The 18,370-nt window shown below is 38.6% G+C and overlaps 1 protein-coding gene across 1 annotated transcript in view; it reads left to right on the top strand.

Moving 5' to 3' along the window:
* Positions 1-17,935, top strand: part of Cps1 (carbamoyl-phosphate synthase 1) — a 122,306-nt gene extending 104,371 nt beyond the window's left edge. Inside the window, 8 exon segments of the mRNA NM_017072.2 lie at positions 1,420-1,509; positions 2,775-2,945; positions 5,033-5,107; positions 7,687-7,785; positions 14,271-14,330; positions 15,375-15,487; positions 16,836-16,965; positions 17,837-17,935. Of these exon segments, the coding sequence (NP_058768.1) occupies positions 1,420-1,509; positions 2,775-2,945; positions 5,033-5,107; positions 7,687-7,785; positions 14,271-14,330; positions 15,375-15,487; positions 16,836-16,965; positions 17,837-17,935 (837 nt within the window).
* The last annotated feature ends 435 nt before the right edge of the window (positions 17,936-18,370 follow it).

An 18,370-nucleotide genomic window follows, 5' to 3' on the forward strand; every position in this document is an offset into this window, starting at 1 on the left:
TTAATGAGGGACTTTCTTTCCCTTAACCAGCAGAGTGTTTTAGAGATGATCTCTTTCACTGTGGTTCGAGCCTGTTTGGTTGTGTGCTAGTTTAACCTTTAGTGGACATCCAGATCATCCAGGTGACTCACTCAAATACCTGCCTCCACCCTAAAGGTCTGATGCCATTAATCTGGAAACTTCTCTGAGTTTTCCTTTTCACCAACTCTCTTAGAGTTATAATTACCATTGGTCTAGGGACCAGATCTAGAGACTGAATACCACACGTAATTCTGGTATCTGAACTTATTCTGATATCTGACTATTAAGAGCAACGGAAAGCGGTGCTTTCGAAGGCTGGTGAGGCAGGCGTGCAGCGGCCCCTTGGGACGCTTTGGTACTTGAGCTCTCACTCTTTACTCTCAGCCCCACTTCAAGCCAGCACTTTGTGATATGACTCTTGACCACTCTTTGAGAGCAGTTCCTTTAAAAACACAGCAGTCTCAGCACCCAGTATGCATGGCAAGTTACATAGACCCCGTCGTACTAAGTCAGAGAACTTAAGGGAGTTGAGTTGACTCAGCCTTTATATAGAGCTTCTTCTCTTTGTTCTGCTGTAAGAATTTGTGCTGGTCTAACTGTGCTGGGTGCATTCTGAAGGCATTTTCTTTAGAATTTGAAGGTGATACAGTGCTTGGTAATAACAATCGCACAGGAGTTTTTAAAAGTCTTTCGATTTAAAATATGATTCAATCTTTCATGTCAGGGTGAATAAGCACAAACCCCAGATTTTCTCCAGTCTTTCTGAGTGAACATGCCGTAAACTGGGCTTCCTTCCAAACCCAGTTAATTTGCTGATCCACTCCTGTATCTTTCATGAGTGGACACTTCTTGCTTCCTGTCATCATTGCCAATCTTGGCATGGGAAGCTTCCATTTCTTGCTGGGTGTAGTATCCCCTACCTGGGACATATACATGTGCAAGGCATCCCTGCAGGCAAATGCTATTTCTTTCTGAATACAATATCCACCCTCATAGAGTTTAGGGTAACAGAAAAGCAACAGAGAAGAAATCTCCCTGGCTGCTTTGCAGAACCATGTATTTCGAGAGCCTACCCTTCTCAGTAGATAGGGCATTAGATTGATGGATAGTTTGAACTGCTGTTTTCGGTGTTGGAGGAAGTAGAAAGGAAAGACTTAATTTAGCTTTCTGTAGAAGAAAAGGGTATGTAATTGCAAGAGTTTGCTCTACAGAGGACAGATGCTCTTGTAAAATATTTGTTTCTTGACCCTTAATATTACCCACCATTGCTATTAATTATCATTATTAAAGAGGATATAGATCACTACAAAGAGACACAAAGGCTATCTAGACAGAATTCTGCATCTCTTTAAGTCTATACTATGTTCTTAAATACTATGTTATTGTCCTTTTCTATAGGTGAAGGATGCCACACGAAAGATTGCAAAGGCTTTTGCCATCTCTGGGCCATTCAATGTTCAGTTTCTTGTCAAAGGAAATGATGTCTTGGTAAGAAATATTAATGTTCTTAGAGGGCTTTACCATCTTGTTGGGTGATGTTGGTCAGGTTGGACAGTGCTCTGTGCTGCTGATCTCTGTGACCTGGCAGTGGTTTCTCTATGAGGGATGTTACATAGTGGATAATGTCTCTCCTGTTTAAAGGCTCTTGGTGGCACTAAGGTGTCACACTCACAGCTTTTCAAAGTACTTGATGTACTGAAAAATCACCATATCCCACCTATAATGAAGTACATATGGATGTGTGCATACCTTACAGTGAACAACACATGTATTTATAAATTCCTTCATTGAAGTTTGACTTGCTCCTTACCCAGAGGAAAAAGTTGTTTTATAAGCCATTTGAAAGACAAAATATAATTTAGACCAATTAGATAGTTTCCAATTATTTTATTTTATTCAAACAATTAGCAACCATTATCTGTTCATTATTTACCATGAAGTGAAGGGGTGATTACAGTGATGAATGAGGTATATTGTCCACCTTCAGATATTTTTAACTTAATGAGGATCAGAAGGAGAAGTGTACAAATAGCTTTAGTAGCTGCTGAGAGTGTAAATGTCTTTGGAGTTAAAAAGGAAGATCATATTTTAATATTATATATATATTCTCTATATATTGAGCACATATTTGCACATTTTGAAATATGGAGAAAATAATAAAAGGCTTCAAGAAATATTTAATATTGTGAATTTTAATTTATAGACTAACTCAAATTTTGGTAAGTTAAAGGTAGAGAGGATGTTACACATGGTTATAAGATCGTCTACAACACTGAATAACTAGCACTTTTGGGAGATACTCATTCATCAGTCTTTATGCTTAGAGAAAGTATATTTCTAAATGGGGACTGGAATGGAATCTTGGAAAATAGGACTTGAACCATTTAAGTGGTTTAAGACAAGAGAGATACATATTGAGACGAGAAGACACAAGTCTTTGACCAGCTAGGCTTTAATATGAAGCCACCAGGATTCCCATGGCAATGTTTCAGTTTCACATTATCCTACCCCTGCACTAAATAAAATCCATCAGAAATACACAGAGATTGAACCAGGAAATGGGACGGAAAAGAGCCACAGTTTAAAGATAATGACCGCAAGAAGGTAGCTAGTCAAAAAGTGTAAGCCGTGTAAATAAAGGGGATGGGGTTACAGGAGGGTTAGAAACTGAAGGAAAGCAAGGGACAAAATCAACATTAAGATGGTGGTTACTGGCTTTCATCATTTTCTTCCGTTTGAACTTATCTCCTTAGGTGATTGAGTGCAATCTGAGAGCCTCTCGATCCTTCCCCTTTGTCTCCAAGACTCTTGGGGTGGACTTCATTGATGTGGCCACCAAGGTGATGATCGGAGAGAGTGTTGATGAGAAGCATCTACCCACACTGGAACAACCCATCATCCCCTCTGACTATGTTGCCATTAAGGTAATATTTTGCAATGTGTGCCATTTTATATGCAGATATGAAATTTTATAAGCAGAAATGGCCTGTGGATTATTTGTACTTAGAGAAACATTGACAACCATCAAACTAGCATAACCTCAAAACCAGCTAGCCAGGTGGATTATATCCCATGTTTCTGCAGCTGATACATGTTGGTGCTGGTTTAGTTAGCAACTCAATATTCTAGGCAATATTGTTTAGGACAAGGATGAACTGTGAATAGACTCCAAGAATTCATGAGTCTATAAAAGTTATTACCCTGAGGGGTTGGTTAAATTCTTACCACCTTGGCTGCCATTTCTTAGTTTGTACTTTCTTCAGTGGTACAGATTTTCCCTTTTGGAAAATTGAAATGACAGTTTATAGTGGTGCTATGAAGGCGATAGATTTAAAATTATAGTTTGATAATACTTTAATCATAAAGCCACTATATTTCTCTAGCTGCCTCAGTATATATATTGTACTCATAATTATGAAAGCTTTGATGGACAGATATGAGCATTTATGATATAGACAAATACATTTGAATCTCTTAGATAAAACATACATAATGAAATTTATTGACATTGTGAAATATAGTTAATTTATGCGACATTGGCTATGATGTGTAATTTATGTGATATTGGATGTCTTTAAAGTCAGGGTTCTCAACCTGTGGGTTGTGATGTCTTTGGGGGGATCAAATAACCTTTCCACAGGGGTCTCATATTAGATATCCAGAAAATCATTGTGATTCATAGTTAGGGAAAAATTATAGTTATGAAGTAGCAATAAAGATAACTTTATGTTGGGGTCACCACAACATGAGGAACTGTACTAACGGGTCACAGCACTGGGAAGGTTGAGAACCACTGCTTTATAAAGATTCCATTCTTAGATGTACTGGTAGCTCCAGTCATGATTCTGCTTCTGCTGAGACACCAACTTCTGACTTTAGGTTAAGTTGTTTCTAGGAATCAAAAATAAAAAGTTAGTGAGTTAGGATTCTTTGGATTGTGTGGTGTGTGAAGATGAGATTGTATTTTTTTTCACTGCTAAGACACATAATACACATGAATTTTAAATTTAAGATCAGAAGGTATTAGTCAACAAAAATATTTTCTCACTATAGACACTAATATATTTTAAAATATTTTTATTAATAACAGGAAAATTTCTTATTTTTATAAATTATGTACATTTATAGGAATATGTCATAGTTTCAACTAAGGAAAATTTCAAAATCCACTGATTTTACCTCTTCCTTCATAGATTTCAGTGTATACAAACATTATTTTTTTCAAGGTCCTTATTTGATGTCAATTTTAGAAGACCTAGTGTGGCTGATGGGAAAGAGTCAACAGCAGAACAGAAAAGTGGGAAGATAGGAGCATATAATAACTTTATTAAGATCATCCAGTAAACTCATCCCAAGCTCTTTTCCCATGACTTAGAAAGTGGGGCTATCAATGGAAGGATCGTCTAGACCAGATAAACAGGCAAATGTTAAGAAGTAAGAACTCAGTCCTCAGGAGCCACACTGATAAAATAATTGAAAAGAAAGCACTTCAGTGTTCTTGCTTGAATGAAAAACGGAGAGAAAAAAAATGTTTCCGAGCAGAATGTTTTTCAAAGCTTTTAAGAGGCGTCAACAACACTTTAATATCTCACAGCTCACAGACAGCCATGTCTGGCAAGGTGGCTTGCTACAAGTTCAAATAAATAAGAAGAGGAATGTTCCAAGAGCCTATCAAGGAAAATATGTTTGAACTCTGTGTTTGGGAGACTCATGCCCAGTAGATGTTGTTTGAAATAGCTCCAATAAGAATATATGCAGGCCAGATTAGCAGTACTGGTCTAGACTAGTCACAGGGGATACGTTTACAGAAATCATTTGTGATTACTTCACCCAACTTTTGGGCAAGGAGTACAAACATCTTCTTGGAACAGAATTTTAAAGCTATTTTTCAAGTCAGATTTTCGGGCCAAAGTGAGTTTATTTTTTCTGCACCCTGGCCTGATGAATCCTGTGAGAGATGAGTCCTTTCATCCCTTTATCTCACGGTTTCCTTCCCTGTTGCGTCTGACAGGCTCCCATGTTTTCCTGGCCCCGACTGAGGGATGCTGATCCTATTCTGAGATGTGAGATGGCTTCTACTGGAGAGGTAAATAGTTAATGATCCATGAGTACTTTTGTTAAGATGACTTAGAAATCTATTCTATGATCTGAAATATGGCCATGTAAGGAAAGTCATCATTGGCAAGAGAAACATAAACTTCATAAGCTTTACCCTCTTCAGAGAACTCAAGGTATAGGAAGTTCGGATTAAAGAAAAGTCTTCTACCTTTTGTAACAAGTTGTGTGAACCTGGGAATTGAGAATACAAGTGTACTTAATTCATTATTTTATCAGGGTAAAGCAAGGATGCAATCCTGATATTACCCAGTATGAACAACAGTCATGTATTTCTCTAGACATATGAGTATATCCTGTGTCATTCTCTCTAAAGTTCTCACATACTTCTGTAATAACAGAGCCTCTGGCTTGCTATGATTGAAGCAGAGTGTCATGTCTTTATTAGAAATGTGTAGAATGTCATCATTATAAAGGCTGTAGATGTGAATTGTGGAAATTGTGAATATATGAAAAATCCCAGCCCACCTTAAAGATGACTGCCAGCTTCAACCTCTTGAGACTGGTCTAAAAAACTATAATGGGACTGGCCACTGGATGTCCCTCTTCTCTTGTGTTGGAATTGTGTCAAGTGAAGGTTTCTTTAAGAATGTGAAATGTGTTTTCTCATAGAGAGCTGTCAGATTCTAGAAAGTTCTCTACATGTCAGTGTCAGGACATTTTATGAATCACCTAGCCCTTGACAGATGTACTCGCTCCCACCTTCAGCTCTCATCTGTGCTCACTGGAGTGGCGCCACCAGACTATGAAGCATCATTCTCTCTCTTAGCATTAAGGAAAGAATCTAAATAGGGGAATATTTAATTGCAATGAATGCACGATATTTTATATGGTTGCTTGGTTACAAGCAGGAGCTTTGATGAGAAGCCAAGTGGGACCAGGAGATGGGCAGTGAGGGATGCGTGACTGTGATGATATAGTGGCTTTCTTAGAAAGTAGCTCTTGATCCTTTTCCCACATCTTCTAATTGAGCTGGAAAACAGGCCTAGCTGTGTACTGTGGGTATCACATTATTCCCAGATAAAGGATGCTGTTTCAGGTGCATTCTGATCCCATGATTCTGCTTTCAGTGGATGCAGAGCAAGAAAGGGAGAGGTCTCGTTCTCTTCTCCTGCTTCTCTAGGGTGACACGATTGTTTTCGGGGTTTATGTCCTCTCCGTTTATACAATGAGGAGAACAGGAACCACCTAGAAGCTGGTCCGACTTGTTGTCTCCTTTCTAAACCATAAAAAGATTTCTTCTTCTAATATTAAAGTCGTATTTCCAGGTGTCATCAAGTATGATGTTTTAAATTCTGTTTCATAACCGAACACGGAATAATAAATCTAGTTTAGAAATCTCAGCTATGCTTCAAAGACACTTTTATAGTATTTAAGTGGGTTGTTTCAGAGCTGCATAAGCACCCAGTTTCTTATCTAATCAAGGGGCATTTTATTTTATAGGGGTAAAGCGAGGATGCGATCCTGATATTTACAGGACTTTTTGACTTTGCTGGGTTACCAGCTTTGGGTACTTGCACTTCTGATCAGACTGCAGGGTTCCTTTCCGTGGAAGTGAGACTCATTAACTTCCACTGACATTGCTCGAGTTGATTGGCCAGTATATGACTGATTAAAATGTTCACTGTGGAGTGAAAAGCAGGCATATACTTGTGGTCAGCTGAAGGTTATACTCATGAGAACTTTCCGTGCCCCGTTAGAGTCATTTGCTTAAAGAGTGAATTCAGCCGTCAGCATTATTTACTATAATGGTGACTCTGAATGTGTGCCAGATGATATGTGCAGAATTGACTCCCATCATGTTAAAATACACCACTTGTCCTCTAGTTATGGCGGTCGTTTGACTTGTAATTACAGTGTACAGAAGTTACCCTAGGGAAATCTCTATAGACCCTACCAATTTGTGGGAGCTTGGCATTTTTTCCTTTCCCTTCTTTACGTGTGGCTTGATGCACTGCAGGATATTTTGGTTCCGTTTATGAGAGTGATAAAAGAGAATAAACTCTCGAGATTTTCATATACTTATAGCATTTCTTAGGCGGCTTTCTCCCGAGGTGTCAGGGGTGATTTTTACACCAGTGGGTCAGGAGTCTGTCATTGCCGTCATTCCTCATCCTGAGCTCATACACTGCTGCATGGTACACATGAAGTTTACAGTTATTTAAACACTAACTCACATTAATATTTGGAATTTTACCACATTACACACCAGAAAGCTGTGATTTGTATCCAAATAACTTGTAGTATAATCCAGTAATCCAGTGTGTTGTTCCACTGAGTGTTGTTGAGTTGGAAAGGGGTTGCTTAGTCATTCATTATGCTTAATTAAAAACGTAAGATACATCTGTCCTGGCCAGCCATTCAATCTTTGCATACAGGCTACCTGGTCTTTGGAAAATACTGATAAAATCTGGAGAAGGAGTTTATCAGTACATTGCTTTTCGTTTGTTTTTCTTTTTCTTTTTTTCTTTCTCCTTCTTTTGCAAGTGTATTAGATTGTTCTTCCCTTTCCTTATCTTATTTTATTTTTTTAACTTTAATCCTAAACAGGTGGCGTGTTTTGGTGAGGGCATTCATACAGCCTTCCTAAAGGCAATGCTGTCCACAGGGTTTAAGATACCTCAGAAGGGCATTCTGATTGGCATCCAGGTGAGTGGTGTGTGTCTGCTCTCATCCTCAGGTAGCACACTGATAGTGACTGGGATGTTAATTATGGCATAAAAGCAAGGGAGATTGGTTACATTTCTTGGAAAATTCTTATTTTTGCTCCTGTGGTATTCTCCTGCAACAGCAGCAAATACAAAATAAACTAAGGAACTGAAAGAAAAATGTCTCCAATGAAGGTACATGTATTTTGGAAGGGGCTACATTAGAAAAGCAATGGCCGCTTATTGCTTGATTAGGCCTTTTCTCTGTATTTTTCTCATTTTTATCAATTTATTTAGAAGGCTCTACAATGTACTTGGTCAAACTCATCCTTTGCCCTCTCTCCATCCAGGTCCACTCCTCCTTTCCTTCCTCCCCAACTTTGTGTTCTGTATCTTTTTAAACTTCCTAATTATAGTTTGTGCTATCCATATATTCTTGGATGTGGGGTCTTCAATGAAGGTGGCCAACCCAACAGGGGCTACATTCTTAAAGCAAATTAGTGTTCCCTATCCCAACAGTTACCAAGAAGTCCTTGGGTAGGTATGAACTTCAGGAAGAAGGGAAGCCTCCTTCATGCTGCAATTTTGTCTGGCTTGAGCTTATAAGTGTCTGTGCTCCTTTTTTATGTCTATAGGCCAAAGCAAGATAAGATGACTATATATGCATATTTTAACACAATAAAAAAAAAGCACTGTTGGTTTATTGCAAACCAGGTGTAAATATATCTCAGGGTAAAGTTTTGAATATAAAATGTCTGGAACTTTTTGAAGTAATTATTGCAACAGTATATACATGTTTTTTTATTTCCTAAAAAAAATAATTGTATATACTTCTCAAGTGGTCATTCATTATGACTTGAGATTAGCAATTCTTATACCCTTTAAAAACAATGACTGGTCATATATACCTCCCCTGCTGTGACTTTAATAAGCTCAAACCCTGCATGAGGTTCTCAAAAAAATCAATAAAAACATAATTAGTACAGAATCAGGTATTCTCAAGCCGGTGGGTGATTATTATAAATGCTGCCTCATTAGGGTGTCTTAATATTAGCAAATTGGACTCTGGAGGCTGTGCAGGTACTCACTTTAGAGAAGTTACTGGAGACTAAGTTGAGATTTTGCTTTATGAAGGTGGCAGAAGGACGATGATGAGGACTCAGAACAGAGGCTAACAAGATGACTTGTTACATGAGGCTTAATGGCAGTTTAGAGACAAATCACATCATAAGAGGGGCTCATTGTGTTATAAATGGGTACTAAGTATTATTAAGTCCCAACTAGGAGAATATTGGCCCAACTTCCAGTGATGGCTTAAAGTTTAATGTGAGACTTGGGGACATTCAGAGGAGACCATGCCCTTAGCCCTTATCTTCACAACTAATCAAAACACTGCTAACATTTTCAAATAGCAGTTTAAGGAGGCAGTGATGTATAAAATTGTGGCTTGTTTGGTTCCAGTGCTGCAGGGAAATGTGCCGCAAAATTAATTTGTTCCTATGAAATATTTGTGGGGTTTGGGCATCAGTGAACAGAATTTTGCTTTGTAGGAAAAGGAGGAACTTTATGGAGGGGAGAAGAATATTTTCTGAGCAACGAGATTTTATTAATTAAAATTCTGCCTTTGAATACATTCTTTTTAAAACAATCTTTCATCAGCTACCTGAGTTATTACAAAGAACATTCTGTTTGTGTCTGAATGGCAATCATTGGGGTTTTAAATATATTTTAGTACAAGGTTAAATGTAGTTTAAAAATGATTTAAAAATATATTTACTGAAATATCTACAACTGAGGAAATTGATCAGTACAACTGTAGCCTCTAGAAATAGAAAGAATATAATTTCCTACTTATTTGATGAGAGGCAAGGAACACCTACAATTCCCAACATTTAATGTTTATGCAGTCTCTGTAATTCACAGTAATTTTTAAAAAGTGCTTAGTCTGATCACTTACACTGAGAACATGACAGAATAGACTAGGCAGAGAGCCAACAGTTTTAGGACTTAGAGAAACTATCTCAGCTAGAAAAGGATCTACTCTACACTCGTATTTTCACCTAGACTTCACGGTTTGATCCAGTCACCTGGTTTTGTATTTCAAGATACACTTTGAGCAAGCATTTTAGCCTGTTATCACTGGATCAGAGGCATTCATCATAATTCTTTCAAATATATGGTCAGAATGGAAAATGAGTTAACATAAAATCAATATAGAAATGAAGACCAGGGCTAGAAAGTATGTCTGAAAGCACCTGTTTGGGGGATTTATTCAATTAAGTTATGAGGGAGGAGTTCACATCTGCATCTCAGTTTCTTAGGGTGGTCACCCACATTTTATGACGCTGCCACAGGCTTCAGAGAACACCGAGAGTCGTATCATTGGTGAGAAGTTCCTTTATCCTTCCTCCTCAAAGCAGTGGAGAGGCTGTTCAGCTTCCGTCCCATTTATAGTGAAGGTCTTTTCCCTTGTCACACCCCCTGAGTTAAGTACATGTTCTGGGCAGAAATAATTAATAATTAACTTAGACTCATTCAGTTGATACAAGTTCCAAGAGAAAACAGAAAACAGACAGCCTCTAAGTAGAGGGCAAAGTGACTCTGAGATGGAGAATGACTTCACTTACTGTCATAGGATGAAAACATTTAAAAATAAGCATCTATTACTAGCAGATTTTGAAATATGTACAGAGGTTTGTGTGTGTGTGTGTGTGTGTGTGTGTGTGTGTGTGTGTGTGTGTGTACTTGCAGGTATGTGGCATTTTGTTCAATCTATATTTCTCTTTCCCATTGTAATCTTTTGCTCACGCATTCTCTCTCTTGACCCTTCTTATGTCAGATTCCAGGATCAAATCATCCCGGAAGTTTGAAATATTTGTGCCATCAATCTTGTGTACCTAGGATTTAGGAGAAAGGAAGAGTTGGGATGCAGATTTTAACCAAGCATCTCTGTTTGCAGCTTGATTGCCCTGTGCACTCGGGCTTTAAAAGAAGTCTTCCACATTCCATTACTTTTGCAACCTAAGAATCATAACATGGGTTTAGGACTCAACAGAATCAGCCTTGATTTCTCTGCAGTTATTCCAGTCACCTTTCATCCTGTCACGATGTATTTTTAGTTGCTATGAGGAGGCAATCTGCCTTGTTTTGAGGGTTTCTAGAACACCCTTTAACAATGAGTGATTTACTCTAGAGGAGATGGAGCGCTCTCTCTGTGTTTCGCCCTCTGATTGGCCTATTCAGTGATGCTGGGGAAGTGGCAAGCACCGGCCCGAAGGCCTGACATCTGGGCTTCGGCACTGCTTCGAAACACAAAGCAAGCGTTTATTTGAAAAGACATTTCATGTCTCCAAGTGACATGAATAACCTTTTATCTTAAGAGGCATCATTAGGAACAACCACACAGTTGTCAATCCAGGAAACCCTGTAGCATCCACAGATATCACTTGGCGTTTACTTGGCTTTCCCTTTGGCGGTCGGAAGTTGGATTAGTGTGAAAAATGATCACTGAAGGAAATAGATATGTATTCCACACTCAAAAGAACCTTTTCCTTATAACTATTTCCAAGAACATAACCTACCTTGTGTTTTCACCTTTACCAAGGAGTGGATTCTTACGCAGATATTTTCAATCAGCTCTTAAATCTGAGGCTACTCAGATGCAAACTGACAGCGGTAATTTCTTTTTGTAGAGAGGCTGTTTTATGTGTCACAAGTGTTCAATACATGTTTGATAGAAGTTTATAATGTGACTATGAAAGCCAACACCCCACACCAGAAGGCAGAGTGGTTCCCTGGCCGGGAACTGCCAATACTGTCATGTTGGATATTTATCTTTCTCACTTGGGGGATGGCACCGAAACAGCTCCATAATGAGGTCCTGCCTGGTATCTGCAGGTCTTAGAGGACTTGCTGACTTATTTTAGTTTAAAGTGGCAGAGGAAAAAAAATGCATTATGGTATTTGTCTCTCAATGCTTTTCATTGTGACTTTGGTCAAGGTTAATGGATCTTGACCTCAAATTGAAAAATGAGTCAAGGATAACATCCACAGCCTCATTTGATTCCACTGCTAAACTAAGCATGCCTCAGGATGACCCACAGAGTTTGGAAACCGTGTATGACCAGGATACCCACGTGATGCAATCCAAATGGGTGGAGCCTAAAGTTCCCTAGTTTTAATAAATTCAGACAATGCTGATGCTATTGCTTTGGACATCTGGGAACCGCCTTACCTGTAGCAGTTCATTTTAGAGACCTAAAGAAAAATGGGTTGTCATTTCATTATTACCCTCGTGTCCTCAGTGGCCTTTTGCTAAACGAATGTTTAAGAGATTGCAAGTCATTAGTTAAGTGCGTGATGAACGCACTAATTACCCAGGTATTAACTGAGACCTCTCATTTAGTACAAGCCTGAGTCTATCCTGTGTCTATCGGAAAGTCCAAATGTTACCTATGAGGGAGATTTGGTAAAAGGAAGAGATCCATTTTGCATGTTTCATATCAAGAAACCTTAAACTAGGAGGCTAATGTAGATCATCTCGTTTATCCTTGTCTCCCAAGCAAGACCACAGGAGCGTGTGTCCTGATCTGTGTAGTATATATGTGAAAGACTGCTTCATACTGCATTCAACTGTCCTATTGTCAGTCAGTAGAAGTTATTCTGTTCTCTGTTTTCTCTGTTGTATTTTATAATTCTATTTTATTTTTATTTAGAACCGTGAACTGATGGTATCTAAATGCATTTATTCCAGAGTGGAAATATAAAGCTACTATTTGGGGGCACAGTGACAATTCGTGTTCTAGAAGGCTGTCATGAATAACCCCTGTGCCTGCCTTAGCTCAGGTCATTCCACTGCATTTATCTTTTCTATTTGCCAATAGTTTCTTCTCATAAAACTGCAGTTCTGGGATTGAGAGGGTCAGAATCTACAAAAAAAATTTATGTTTGAACATAGTCTTTGGAGTCATTCTTTAGAATTTAGATCTTTTCTCAGAGAACATTTGCATGCAAATATTAGGGGAATTTATGGGTAGAGCATCATCAAAATTGTACAAGGAATCAGATATGTTTTTAATTCTTAATTTTGGCACTAGAAATAAGATCTTATCCATGTTTTTTTTTTTTTTTTAAATTTCACTAATGTGATTTCCAAATTGACCAGAAGACATTTACAGGAACAGCCACAGTATAGCTTCAGTTAAACAAAACCTTTTAAAGTAAAATTTGCTAAATTATTTCACTGAAGGAAGAACAGATATGATCTAAGTATATAAAATTTTAAGCTGCTCAGAGACTAAGGAACTCATGATAATAAAAGCAAGGTCAGAATTTAATGTGTGAATAGGAGACTTATCTTTGTTTATGTCATCCTGAACATTGTCTGGTAAATCTAAACTCTTCAACGCTTGGGATTTTTAGAAGGGCAACATCTGGTGGCAATGGGCAGGACTCTAGGGAAATGGGGGTACTTCCTGGGGTCCTAGGAAGGGTACAACAGCAGACTGATAGAAACTTGGAAAAATGGGCTGGACCATTAGGAAAACCCATGTGGAAATGATTGCATATAGAGAGAAAGTTGATTTGGGCTATAATAAATGGAAGAAGAATCCAGGATTGAAAAGTAGGATACAGGGACAGGAATCTTATCTCCGAGAAGCTGGAAAAGAGCAACTATCTTAAGATGTTAGTATTAATCAATATTTCAGGAGAACTGCTATTATCCCAGAAAGAGCTGATCTTGAGTATTAGCACTCTGTAATGATTGCTAAGAGTTTTTCCTACTGGTCAGTGACAATGACCCAGTAACACAAGTACTATGGCCACTGTACTGAAGGGATGAGGAGACTCTCTCAAAGCAAAGCTAAACTAGGAAACACAAATGAGTGAATTGTGGAGCCTCAAGCAAGAGGATCTTTATCATCATCCGTTTAGAAGAAGTGAGGCCAGAGGTATCAAGTTTGCTGAGCATAGACTTCTACTGAATGGCAAAGCCAGGGTTTGAAAGGAACTTAACATTTTAGGGGCTCTTAGCACATGAACTTCCAGGTTGATGAATGAGGTATTAAAAGCAGTGTAAAAGTAGAACTCAGCAACGAGAGCAGGCTGTTTCAAAGAGCAAAACAACCAGGTGCTAGCAGGGCTGACTCGATGTTCAGATCTCAGCACAGCATCTCCTGGACCAGGCAAAAGAAAACAAAGCAAACAGACAAACAGTAACAACAGAACATGCGCAAAGACACTGTGTGGCTCTAGACAAAGATGGTGACGACTCAATGTGAATGAAAGGGTTTAAAGCTAGATAGGAGGCAGACAAGAAGACAACAGAAATGGAATCTCGCCTACATTGAAGAATAAATAACTCACACTAAGGGAAAAGCAACATATGAGTCTCATATTTATAATGGTGGGAGGGAGACCATGTTGAATATGTCTAACAAAGACCATATTTATCTAGACAGTGAGTTCTCTGAATTTCTTTTCCAGCAATCATTCCGTCCAAGATTCCTTGGTGTTGCTGAGCAGTTACACAATGAAGGTTTCAAGGTATACTCTCTTAGCTCTTTAAAAAACAAACAAACAAACAACAACGACAAAAAACACCAACCCCCCAAAAAACATAGCTTTCTTTCATCACTGAAAATTGTCCGTACAATAAAATATTGCACAAACGGGAAACCTGACTTCTTAATTTGGAAAGTTTGATTAACTTGATAATTTCAAAACTTCCACAGAGGATTATTGGTAGTTGATGATTGTTGGAGAAGGAGAATATCACTTTCTTCAGTGTTGTAGTTACTGGTAGGCTGTCCTGTCTAGTCTATTGTAAATAGCATCCTACTCACCTTGCAGTGAGAAACTCTAATTAAATTCAGTGAGTCACACATAGAAGAAAACATGAAAATAGGAGAGAACTCGTTGAGAAGAAGGGCTTTCATGAGAGAGAGGAGGAGCAGAGAAAGGAATAGGGTTAAAACCAACTACAATTGGTTATATAAACACATAAAACTATCAAACAATAAAAGTTAAATAAACTTTGCATAGACTAAACTAACTAGAAAGACTAGGTTTATCAAAATGACTACAAACTCAATAGCAGTTGTCAGCTCAAAATCTCGGTAGCTTTAGATGAAACATAATTTAGACACTAACACCAGTGTATTTCTGGATCTTTTCCTTTCCTTGATTCTGTGTGAGGTCATGGTTTCCAGCTGTTATAGTTACAGGCAAAGTGTCTTGGTAGCAAATTGCTCTGCACACAGCCTAATTCAGTAAAACAAGGTTATTCCCACAGCTCAGATTGGGCCTATGATTATGGATTTTGTGACCTCACATAAAATAATTTCGAAACAATGACTAATTTTTTTTACGAATGCAGTTTCAAAGGAGACTCTTAAATATTTCCTCACCAAAAATATTTACACTTATTTAGAGTATCTGTACTCCAAATTTTGAATTCAAATGGCTACTGTTAGCTTCATACTTCTTCCCATGATTCTTTCTGTTCTTTCTATTGTAAGTGATCTTCTGTCAACTTCTTTAACAAAGGCTCCTTCTTTATAGTAACTGCATTTTCTATTTTAAATGCAGCTTTTTGCCACAGAAGCCACATCAGACTGGCTCAACGCCAACAATGTTCCTGCCACCCCAGTGGCTTGGCCATCTCAGGAAGGACAGAATCCCAGCCTCTCTTCCATCAGAAAGTAAGAACCGAATAGCCTGTTTTCCGAGATGGGAAAACAAAAGTTAAACCTAAAAGCTGAAGGAAAAGCAGGAGGTTAATGGTGGGAGCTAGCACAGTATGAAGGTCTCATCTCACTTGCTCTCAAATCTTTTCAAAAGTGTGTGTAGTTAACAAATTTACAAATGAGCCCATTTATGGGAAACAGTTTCATTCTTATAAAAAGTATTATTACTGTATGTGTGCACCTGTGTTAGAAAGCACCCCTCAGGTCCTTCTGGTAAGATTGCTTGACAGATACAAGTAAAATTATGAAGTATTTCTTGCAATGCTTTCTGTATGTATACATAGACTGTATACAAATACATGTGACTGATCATCTACATTTCGCTGAGGTTGTGCATCAAAGGATCAATCAATATACTGAATGGAGAAAACTGGCGTAAGCATTTTGATGATGTTATTAACAAAATGGTTGTTCCTTAGGCCACATTATCACCTGATATTTGTAAGGCATACTGTGTGAGGCTTCAGAAACAATGGTGCATATGTTTTTATAAAGTTACATGGTGCAAGGGCACAATAGATCCTTCTATGTTACTCTTGGATGTTATCGTTTACCTAATAACTACTATATACCAAATTATATGCACTATGGCATTTATTAAAAGTCAAGAAACCATTTTGCAATTAATGAAAAAAGTGATAACATGTATAGACCTTAGAAGCCTTCCATTGATGCTATGAGCCCCTTGCTTAGACTTTTGTAAAATGAATTCAGTTCTGCTTCATGCTTTTGGCATTTGAGTGCTTCATCAGTCCAACAACAGAATGTGACACAGGTTAATTCACAACCAGATATTCTCATGTTTTCTTGGGTCAAGTAGTGGGAAGCAGGCAGAGGGATAGATGCAGTATTCTGCTTGGGCTTTCAATGCTGGAGGGATCACCTCTTTCTAGAAACAAAGTGATTGTCTATCAGATTGTCAATTCTTGCTATATTGGGCAGTGTTTTCAAGAGCAAACAAGTTTTGAATCCTGACAGATTTTCACCAGAGTTCCTTCAACAACAAGATATAAATTATAATTCCCTGGTGAGTGCAGCTTGACCATCTGTGTAGAGGTAGAAAAGAGCAGGCAGTGGTCAGCTCTGTATGACACTGGTTTAAATGGCACTGAGAGAGGGACAGGGAGAGGGAGAGGGAGAGGGAGAGGGAGAGGGAGAGGGAGAGGGAGAGGGAGAGGGAGAGAGAGAGAGAGAGACGGAGAGAGGGAGGGAAAGAGAGAGAGAAATTTGTGTTAGCAATCTTGAAGCTAACTATAAAACAGGTGTTGTCAACTGTAGGTTTTTATTTATTTTTTTCTTTTAGGTTGATAAGAGACGGAAGCATTGACCTAGTGATTAACCTCCCCAATAACAACACCAAATTTGTCCATGATAATTATGTGATTCGGAGGACAGCTGTGGACAGTGGAATTGCTCTGCTCACCAATTTCCAGGTGTGTTTCCTCTTTTAAATACAAGCCATATGTAGGTGTTACTTCTGGGTCTCCCTTCAGGAATGTTAACGACTCCTTAAATCAATCAGTCATTCTCTCTCTCTCTCTCTCTCTCTCTCTCTCTCTCTCTTTCTTTGTGTGTCCGTCTCTCTGTGTCCGTCTCTCTGTCTCTGTCTCTGTCTCTGTCTCTGTCTCTCTCTCTCTGTCTCTCTCTCTCTCTGTCTCTCTCTCTCTCTCTCTCTCTCTCTCTCTCTCTCTCTCTCTCTCCTTACAGCATTCAGAGCAGAGAGGGATTTTAATAGACTCTAAACAATGGTGTTAATATGGTAGATCATTGCCTCACTGAAAAAGTTAGAGATAATCGAAAGTCAGGAATAAGAGTAGTTCTTTTATCACCCATTCAATTATCCTGTGAGTACAAAGCTATAGTACAATATGGGATGAAGATTGGAGGTGCTGTCTCCCTGTCTCCAAGTGAAAGCAGCTGCAGGAAAGCAATAGCTTATTGATCAAAGGTGCAGCTATAATACACATGCTTTTCCACATCACACCACACGCAGAAGATTGCATGAAGCTTACTCAATTTTATTTGACTATGAGCTACCAGAGTTCTCACAGAAAGAACCACATATCTGAGTTTAACTAATGATCTGTGTACTGTAGGTTTTGCCTAAGTTAGTTTTTATCCTCACTGGGGGTAGGAGAAGTTGATCCGTGCCGAAGTCTGAGCTCTGAAAGAACCAGCATCACATCTTTCATTCCATACCCCTTTGAAAACTGGGAGCAGAACTTGTGACTTTTCACTCCTGATTCATCCTGCATTCACTTTCATCTCTTACAGGTTGCTAACATTCTTGACATTTTCTTTCAGGTGACCAAACTTTTTGCTGAGGCTGTGCAGAAAGCTCGTACTGTGGACTCCAAGAGTCTGTTCCACTACAGGCAGTACAGCGCTGGAAAGGCAGCATAGAGCAATATGCTGGTCTAGTGAATTCATCCTTCAGTCAGCAGGAGCCACACTGTACCAAAGGGACTGGTCCCAGCCTATCGCCAGAAATGGATGTTGTTGCCAAACCTTATTTTTGGTTTCCCTGTTCTTAGTAGTCTGTATCTTTAACCACTGAATTGTTGTCAGTCACTGTTTCAAAACCATCAGGTTCTTCCCAAGTCTCTTGTTCTTCACAAGGAATCCAACCATTCATACATTATCTTTTGTAGACCGACTTGTAACATTTCATGGTGCTGGTTAACAACAATTGAAGTAAAAATAGTTGCTGCCCTATCTCCTAAATTCTATACTCTAAACATACTCTCATTTTTAAAGTAGCTTCTGCCACACCCAGAGTCCACTAACTGGACAGATTACCATGAAATTTCATTAAAATAAAATGTGGATTTAATTTAT

The sequence above is a fragment of the Rattus norvegicus genome, chromosome 9 (assembly GCF_021556685.1).
Source record: "Rattus norvegicus strain SHRSP/BbbUtx chromosome 9, alternate assembly SHRSP_T2T, whole genome shotgun sequence".
In the NCBI taxonomy this organism is placed as follows: Eukaryota; Metazoa; Chordata; class Mammalia; order Rodentia; family Muridae; genus Rattus; species Rattus norvegicus.